Genomic DNA, 9852 nt, shown 5'->3' with positions numbered 1-9852 from the left:
AATATGAATGCAATGTCAGTTGAAGTAAAACGGCCCATTCACTACCTGCATGTCAGTCCGTCACGTAGGTAGGAGATTGCTCACACACTATCCTGCATTTGGCCCGTGGGCCAATGCGTCCTGTAAGATGTCATACGTGTATGACGTCTTACAGGACGCATTGCAAGATGGTTTGCATGCTGTGACTACATTCATAATCCTGCATTGCACGGACGACTAGCGACGGCAGGATAGTGAATGCCCCCTTCAAAGCGCCACATTTGTATAGTACCATGTAGACAACGGCATATCAGACTACACATTTTGTTCGAAAATCGTCTCCAGCGCCACGGAACAAGACACGTCAATGTGTAGCTTGATGTTCTGGCGTGTGTACGGTACACTTAGAGGATGGAAAAAATAAAAAAGGTCTTATTACAGAACGGATTCGCTCTGGACCTTTTGGAGGGAAAAGTGTCGTTTTTATTTTGACTTTCAATTATTTTGTGAAATCTAGGTTAAAGTGGAATAGGATAGTGCCAACGTGCCTTAATCGAAGATTAAAACGCGAAATTATACGAGTCTCGAACTAAAATACCCGTATCGGCCCGTTTTAAGGAATCCCGAGTCAATCCAAGCACGTCGCCCATTGACTTACAATTATATGGACGTCGCGTCGGGTCCGCGCTAAAAAGTGTCCGCACTTGTAAGGCGCTAAAATCGTATACAGAGCGCCAAACTCCGCTTTAGTCTTCATTTGTTCGACTGACAGCGCGATACTGCGATGACATTACAATTTAAATTTCGAATAGGTTGACTTGGGACATTTTTTTCGTGGTTTTTGTATTAGACCCGTCGTCCATTTATTTGTAAGTCAATGACGTCGCCTCAAATTGCCTATCCACTTTGTGGCGGCCATATTTACAGAAATTGAACTTCATGTTTAGACTGATGGCTTTGCCAAAGCCTTAATAAATAAATAAAAAAATGTTCCAGAACTCTACTTTATGCTCAAGTCCGGACTTGTGGATGATTTAAAGCACTAGAAACATTGACTTATGACTAGAAATCATTCTCAAGTCCTTACCATTAGGGTCGTATTTCCAGTGCTTGAAATCATACTTATTGTCCTGACTTAAGCATTGAGTAGAGTTTTGGAAAGAGGATGCAAAAAAAATCACAGTCTAATGGTCGTATTCTAAGTTGGATTTGGTGGTGGATAGAAGATGTGGAAAGCTTAAGCTTGTTTAATTAACCTAGATAAACACAATTATATAGATTTGTAAAGTACTTAGTTTTTCTTTTATTGACAGACTTCAAACATAACAAACAGACAGGTTCTAGTTGTATAGTAACCCCCTTTTTTTTTTTAACATCTCCTTTCAACAGAGACCTATTTGTTCTGAAATCCTCCTAGTCCGGTTCTGGCAAGTGGTTTCGTGAAAATATCAGCTAGCTGGTCGTCACTAGTCATCTTGTCGACGATTAGATCACCACTATTCACTAGCTCTCTAACAAAAAAATGTCGCACCCGGATATGTTTAGTACCACGGTGAAATTCAGGATTTTCTGCTAGCCTTATAGCAGCTTCGTTATCAACTTTTAAACACGGAATCTTCTTAAGATTAACAAGATCCTATATTAGTCGAGACAGCCATAGAGTTTTTCAAGAGAGAGCTTCGCTAGCCACTACAGTTTCAGCCTCTGTAGTGGAAATTGAGAGACTTGTCTGTCTTTGACACAAGTACGAGATGGCTCCTCCCGCATACATGCGCAGCACCACGCTTGTGGATCTTCCAGTGCTGAAATCTCCCGCATGAACAGCATCGCTGTAACATTCCAAAATGCCTTGTTTGTAATTTTTCTTATACTTGATACCTAGATCTGGTGTGTACTGCAAATACCGCATTATGTGCTTCAGTCGCACACAACACAGTCTGCTTCTTCTGGTTTTTCCAGACTCAGTGATACTACACTAACAGCATATGCAATGTCAGGTCTAGTGCATACCATTAAGTATGCCAAGGGTACAACGATTGCTCTGTAATTATTTTTCATATAACTCATATCCACTTTCTTGCTTGACGTACTGTCTTTTACAATCGGCGTCGAGACCGGTTTACAAGTATCCATCCCAAATTTCCTCAAGATCTTCTGTACATAAGAAGTTTGGAATATTTTGATTCCGTCTTCTCTGCTCTCTATCTCTATTCCTAAGAAATAAGAGACAGGCTTTGTGGTTATCTTGAACCGACCATTGAGTTCGTTAATTAACTCATCCACGTACAAAGCCATAATCACTTTTCCGAACGCTGTTTTTTTTATCAAAAGATATGGATCTGCTTCATTTATCTTAAAACCAATTTCATTGAAGAAGTCTGTAATACAACGGTTCCAGCATCGTGGTGCTTGCTTTAACCCATAAAGACTCTTCTGCAAAAGACGAACTCGACCCGCCCGAGCCGTCGTCATAGCCTTCCGGTTGTTTCACAAAAATTTCTTAATCTAGAGACCCATATAAGAAGGCAGTTGTGATATCAATTATCTTCATCAATGATGTCACCTTTGTCATCGTTATCTTCATCAATGGTATCATCTTCGTTAACAATATCATTCCCCCCGATTCAATAGACTTTTCTGGCAAAATGTTTTGAGCATCATATTTCTCATCGGCTTCCAAATTTTGTTCATTGATGCCATTTTGAACTTTTATTTTATTAGCTGTAGAAAAACTTCTACAGCTAATACACCTCAACTTCATTTTCATTATTTATGGGTTCATTCATTGAAGTTCTTAAAGCTTTTTCAGCGAATATAACGTCTCTAGACCGTTTTTTTGGGTTCCAAAGTCTATATCCATCATCATCGTTGTAGCCAATTAAAACGCATTTTGCATTTTCTTTCTCCTCTGCTTTGGTACATGCACAAATCAAAGTGAACCAATTATCCCCAAGTGCTTTATCTGAGGCTTCTTATTAAGCCAAAGTTTATAAGGCGATTTGTGTTCCACTGTAGTTGGTCTTGTCCTGTTCAGAATATAAACAGCAGTATTTACCATCTCAGCCCACAAATTCTGAGGTAACTCTTCATGCGCGTGCATAATTGCTCTAGCAAATTCGACTATAGTACGGTGTTCCCTTTCGCTACACCCATTCTGTTCTGGCGTGTAAGGCGTAATAAGCCTTTGCTTTATTCCAATTTGTTCAAGTAGATCTCGTACTCTCTTGTTATTGTATTCTCTCCCATTATCACTTAAAAGCTCCTTGACACCGTGTGCAGCATTTTTAGCCTCAGACAGCATTTGTTTCAGCTTTTTATATACATCGGCTTTATTTTTCAAGAAATACACATATCTGTATCGTTTAAACTCATCTTTGAATAATACGAAGTATCGATATTCAGAAATACTTGCAGGGAAGGGACCACAAACGTTAGAGTGTATACGTTCACCAGACTTGGTAGCTTTTTCGCGAACACCAAACGGTTGTCTATGTGCTTTTCCAAAAACACACCCTTCGCATAGTTCTCCATTATCTGACGTCTTTATTCCTAGTACTCTCTCTATCAATCTTTTGACATGCTGTTTATTTTGATGTCCTAACCTTTTATGGTATAATTGAAGTTTATCTCCATGCTCAATTAAATTGATTGAAACAGCAGGGCTTTGCAATCTATCTTATACAGACCACCATACCTTTGCCTTTTCCCTGTTAAAATAATACCATCATTAACCTTCATTGAACATTTTGTTTCCCTTGACTCAAATAGGCTTGTGGGATTTCTATCCTGTGAACTAAGCACTGAGAAAAGGTTTTTGCTAATCTGGGGAACATACCAAACATCTCTTAAGAAAAGATTTTCAATCTTATCTCTAACATTGACTTCAACATGAACTGTGCCTTTCCCAACAGCCTTTATCATGTTTCCGTCTGCCGTAGTTATTGTGTGAGTTTCACCAAAGTATTCAAAATCTTGGACTAGATCTCCGCGCATAGTGACATGATGTGTAGCACCATTGTCCACATACCTGAGTCCTTGGAATTGCGTAGGAATGTCGCATCACTTAGATTCATTATAAATGTATTAAGAAATAATATTGACAGTGTGAGCCTAGTGGAAAAGATCCTTAGATTCAGGGTCCCTGACGATTACTGCAACAGGCGACGTGGTGTGCCCCTCCTGGCAATCGAGCCCTCTCGCACTGAACTGCACCGACACTCGCCTATTCCACGTACGACTGCACTCCTCAACTCCATGCTCGCAGCATCGCCGCAGTGTGATGTGTTTGTGACTGGGATAGAGAGACTGATGACGGAATGGAAGAGAGTTTTGGAGAGATGTATGAATGAATTAGTAAATAGATAATTTTAAGTTTATTTTATTGTTCTATTTCTTGTTGTTTTGTGTATTTGTTTTTTCTTCTTTTTAAAATGTTATTTATTAACTAAATTGTCGTAACGCCATGGTGCAAACTGTTATGTTACACATTTTGTCTATAAATAAATATATAAATAAATACCAATCATCACAATCAGTGCCAAAATCTGTTGCATTCACCGTTAGTAACATCATATTAGAACTACCATGGTTTGTTTACCTTCTCCTTGTTGCCACCTTTTGGGCAATCCATTTTCAGATGACCAAGTTCCTTACAAATAAAACATTTATACTTCTTCTTTGTCCCTTGGTCTTTTTGGTCATTACGCTTAGCAACCTTTTTATTAACCTTCCCATAAAGCGCAGTTTCATTTGACGCAACATCAACAACATTAGCGTTGAGCGCTTTTTCGTGTGCACACAATTGGCCCGTAATATTGTCTACTGTTCTATCATTCTTTGACATTAACAGCCAGCGCGACTTAAATGAAAAAATAGTATCCGGCAGCGTGTCCAGGATTTTACAGATTACTAACTTAAGAAGTACTTCGGGTAGTTCCACCTTTTCTTCTTTCAGTAACTCTTCCTTCAGACTATGCCACAGATTCTTTAATTTCGATATATGAGTCGATGTGTCATTTGACGGTTCCCTCTTAAATTTAAAGATTCTAAACATAGATCGTAGAGTCGGCCCTCATTAGGTCCCTCATATAATCTATGAAACTTCTATTGGTGTAGACAATCTGATCACTTTACCAAGCGTCTCATCTGTTACGTTGTTCGTTACCAAGAGTAAGGCTGTGCTCTCTAACTTCACAAAATCTCGAAGTGTCTTATTGTACAAATATTTTGCTGCATCACCGCTTCCATCTGGAGGTCGTGTTTTACCAACCACAATATCCATGAGCCTGTCCATACCTCTTAGCAAGGCTGTCATTCGGTACTTCCATAATACCCAATTGTGGCCGTCTAGTTTCGTTAATTGAATTTTGGTAAGCTCCATTTCACTCATTGCCTTGCGGGTCTGGGCCCATAACCTGGTGGAGTTGGTGGTTGATAGAAGATGTGGAAAGCTTAAGTTTGTTTAATGAACCTAGATAAACACAAATAAATAGATTTGTAAAGTACTTAGTATTTCGTTTATTGACAGATTTCAAACATAACAAACAAACAGGTTCTAGTTGTCATAGAACTTAAGTATTGCAGTGAGCACTCAAAATCATACTCAAGTCCTTGCCACTAGAGTAGTATTTCCAGTGCTTGAAATCATACTCAAGTCTGCTCAAATCCTGACTTGAGCATTGAGTACAGTTCTGGAATACGACCCTATTTCGTTTGTGTATTTCGTTTCGTATTTTTGATGGGAAAAATATTCAGAAATATATTTTTTTTTCTCAGAAATATGATTTTTTCAAATTGGAAATTTTTCTATGACCCAACACTATCTTTTTGCAAGTCCAAAGAGCGTATTTGTTTTCGTTCAGAAACTACATTCACGATGCGTTTTCTGATAAAGTAGCAGTAAACTATGCAAAACAAAAAGAGTAGTAATACCATGCTTGCTGAATAGGTGCATCACTTTCTTTCTAAGCAGTCATAGCAAAATTAGATTTTAGAATCGTATATTGTGCTTTGAACTCATTGACTTACAAAAAAATTCAATGTTTGAACTGCTTTGATTCATGCTCTCAGTTTTGCACGTGTATTTTATTTACTATTTTTTTAAATTTATAAGGAACTATTATGACCTACGATTGGTTCCGCTCGTTAGGTAGTCCTAGATATGTGGTGGCGCCTATGGTTGACGCCAGTGAACTTGCCTGGAGGCTTTTATGCAGAAGACATGGAGCACAACTCTGTTACACTCCTATGTTTCACAGTAATGTCTTTACTAAAGATCATAAGTACAGAAAAGATAATTTAATTACTTGTGAAGAAGACCGCCCTTTAATCGTGCAGGTATTAGTCACAGATTATTTTTAAAATATCCTTTGTAACTGTTATAAATTGATAGATCTTGTTCTAGTTCTGTGGCAACAACCCAGAGGTTTTGGCGGCAGCAGCGAAACTGGCAGAGCCGTATTGCGATGCAATTGATATCAATCTTGGTTGTCCACAATCAATAGCGAAACGGGGAAGATACGGCTCTTTTCTTCAGGATGATTGGGAGCTTTTAAAAAACATTGGTAACTGTTCACTATAAGCCAAAACCCAATAACTGAAATTCTATTTCACATGATGAATAGTACAGATAGCATTCTTATCAAATTGTCATCATGGCATCAGGAGTTATTTACAATGGGAGTCACTATATTTATTCATGTAAAATCTGCTTTATCTGGTCAGAAAATGCTTTTAAGTCTGTGTCAATAAGTGTGGTGACCCTGTCGACACCAGCAACTAACACTATGCATGCGACTTTTCACAAACTTGCAATATTTTTATAATTTTCAAATTGATGTAATGATTTTTTTAGAAGTTGTTCATCATAGATTATAAAATATATTATTGCTATTTATTGTATTTATTTTTCTTAATTTTTAGTTTAATTTAAATTAGCTGAGTAAATTAGCTAACATTACTATGGATCATGGTCCGAAATAAATAGTTCTATTCTATTCTATAATTTGGCTTCAAAAATGCAATCTTGACAAATATCGAGTTTGCATAGTGTTTGTTAATTGCTATAGTCTGTTCCAATCCATTGTGAACAAAAAGTAAACAAATCTGTTTGGTTAAAACTCTAAAGCAAATTTCATTAAATCGAATAAGTAACACTTTCATGTACATTTTGAAGATTTCGACTTGATATCACTGAGTATATTGATATCATTGTTCTGGCTCAACATACACCTTCCTCACATCTGCCAAATACATATATGAAGCAAAAAATGTAATCATTTTTTCAGTTTCAGCTATGTCAAAGGCTGTATCAGTGCCAATAACATGTAAAATAAGAATATTTGAAGATATAGAAAAGTCAGTTCAATATGCCCTAATGCTGCAGAATGCTGGGTGCAAGTTATTGACTGTGCATGGCAGAACGAGGGAGCAGAAAGGTCCTCTTACTGGAATAGCTAGTTGGGAACATATTAGGGCTGTTAAGTATGTTGAAAGAGCTTTTTTCAAAGTGTGGATAATTTCATGTTGCAATTATACCATATTATAATTTAATATTTAACAATAAGCATATGATAAGTATTATCAAATTGTGTCATAAATAAATTACTCAGTTTTTAAAATTGACTGTTCTAGCCATTAATATATTCTATGAATGGACCAATCACTTTAAGAATCTCCTTTAGATTAAGTCCTATATGTGCTGGAATTTGATTTTGGTACTGTAGCATTCTAGTACCACATGGTGTCTCTAACTCGCAGTTGTGTTTTCATCCAGCATTAAAAAAAATGAAGATTTGTTTTTACCAAAATGGCTAGGGAAGCTGTCTGTCTCTAGGATGTGTGACAGGTTAATCTTAATTTATAAAACATTTTTTTATATTTCAGAGAAGCAATATCTTTACCAATGTTTGCAAATGGTAACATCCAGTGCTTAGAAGATGTGTACAGATGTTTAACCTTTACTAAAGTAAATGGGGTGATGAGTGCAGAAGGCATACTCACCAACCCTGCATTATTTGAAGGAATCAATGCTGTAACATGGGAAATAGCAGAAGAGTACTTGGATATAGTTGAAAAGTACCCTTGTCCCACGTCATACATAAGGGGTCATTTGTTTAAGATATTCCATAAAATGTAAGCTTACAATTTCATTTATTACAAACAGATTTTGTAATCTGTAAGGAATTGTGTCCTTGACTTTAAAGGGATGAATATGAATATTATTTAATACTGCATATGTTTTGGAGTTGTAGTGTGATTTACTTTCTTTTACAGATTTACCTTTGAGGAAAATAATGAAGCAAGGCATATTTTAGCAACAGCTCAGAATCTTCATGATTTCAGACAAGTATGTATGAAAATTAAAGAAAAATACCTACCATACCATGAAGGTAAAATTCAATATGAATGCAACACCCTGACTAGAGAACAATTTAGTTTGATTTTACCTCCGTGGATTTGCCAACCTTACGTTAGGATGTCACCAGAAGAACATACAAAGAAAATGGAAAATTTATGTAAGAATCAGGTAATTCGAACTAACTAATTGACTTTCATTTAATTAATAAATATATCTGTATGTGTAAAGTAGTTGAAACAATTTTCATATTTTAGGAGCACAATATTGAAAATAAAAGAATTCATGAAGATTCAGGTGGTAATACAATCTCAAGGAAGAAAATGAAAAAGCTGCAAAAGATCATGAGGCGTAATAATCATAAAACTGATGTAGAACTGCAGCAACAGGCAATAGGAAGAACTGGTGAAATATGTACAGATGTTATTTGTGCTAATCCAATGGTGAATTTTTTGTTTCCTACAAATCGTTACTTTTCAAGAACAGTGGACCCAAGTCAATATAGTACATTTTTAAATGTAACACTCAGTTATAGTCTGAATATGCAAATTTTTTTCGAGAATGAGACTTCGAGCTATCTACAATGTTAAAATAAATCACATGACGATGTTGGGCCTGTATAGATAGTCAGTTTTGCACATCAATGTATCCCTCAAGTTTTTTAAACTGTCTTCTTGATTAATTAAGAACTTATTATATAATAAGACGCATTCTTGAAAGCATCAAAATGAAGGCAGTTATGGTATAATAAAAAGTAACGAAAATCCTTTTTTTTTTGTAGGGAGGAAAGTGCATCTACAAACTTTGTAAAAAGTGCTGTAAAAATAAATGTTATGAAGAAAATCTGGATTGCCAAGGTCACAGAATTCTCGTCAAGACAAGGCGAGAGATGGCAAAGAAATTCGCGATAAACAAGACAACTGATAAATGACACGTGACTGATAATGTAAAAGTTAGGTACAGTCAGAATCAAAATAACCTAAGCATCAAACTGTGGGCCGTGAGACATTTCGCACATGAAATCAAATACTGGCGTAATTAAAAAATGATGGAATTGAGAAAAACACGATTTGAAAGTTAAAAAAATTACTGAATGGAACCAATAAATTTATTATCTCGTTTATAAGTGGATAAATATTTTTTATGAATAAATAAAAATAATCCCTTTATTCGCAATAAGATTAATTCAGTTTTTTTTATTATTTTCAAGACGTGTTTTTTTTAATTCCATAATTTTTGAGTTATGATTATTATCCTACCAACAGACTGGTCAATGGTTACGACAGTATTTAGTTTTATTTGTGATTTCTCTTGGTTGACCGCTCCAATAAGAAAAGGAGTTTGATAGGTGCCATTTTCATAAACATTTTTTAAATATCAGTGAAATTTGGTGAGTAAACTTATTAAAATAACAGAGATAACATTTTTATAAAAAAACCCGACCTCAAGAGATCGTGGAATTACATCTATTTGCCAAGTTTTATTAATCGGTTACTGGAAAGTGCGTGAAACCGGTT

The 9852-nt window shown here is 36.0% G+C and overlaps 1 protein-coding gene across 1 annotated transcript; it reads left to right on the top strand.

Annotated features, from left to right (window-relative positions):
* The first annotated feature begins 6099 nt into the window (after window positions 1-6099).
* Window positions 6100-9596, top strand: LOC113237520 (tRNA-dihydrouridine(16/17) synthase [NAD(P)(+)]-like). The gene is made up of 7 exons (XM_026474033.1): window positions 6100-6315; window positions 6383-6542; window positions 7266-7461; window positions 7864-8112; window positions 8254-8506; window positions 8593-8778; window positions 9117-9596. Exons 1-7 carry the CDS (start codon window positions 6100-6102, stop codon window positions 9264-9266), a joined length of 1410 nt encoding a protein of 469 aa, XP_026329818.1. The 3' UTR covers window positions 9267-9596.
* The last annotated feature ends 256 nt before the right edge of the window (window positions 9597-9852 follow it).

This window comes from Hyposmocoma kahamanoa, unplaced genomic scaffold (genome assembly GCF_003589595.1).
Source record: "Hyposmocoma kahamanoa isolate Upper Pololo Valley unplaced genomic scaffold, ASM358959v1 93, whole genome shotgun sequence".
NCBI lineage: Eukaryota > Metazoa > Arthropoda > Insecta > Lepidoptera > Cosmopterigidae > Hyposmocoma > Hyposmocoma kahamanoa.
Note: the sequence above shows the minus strand (reverse complement) of the source record. Positions and strands in the feature narration are given on the sequence as shown.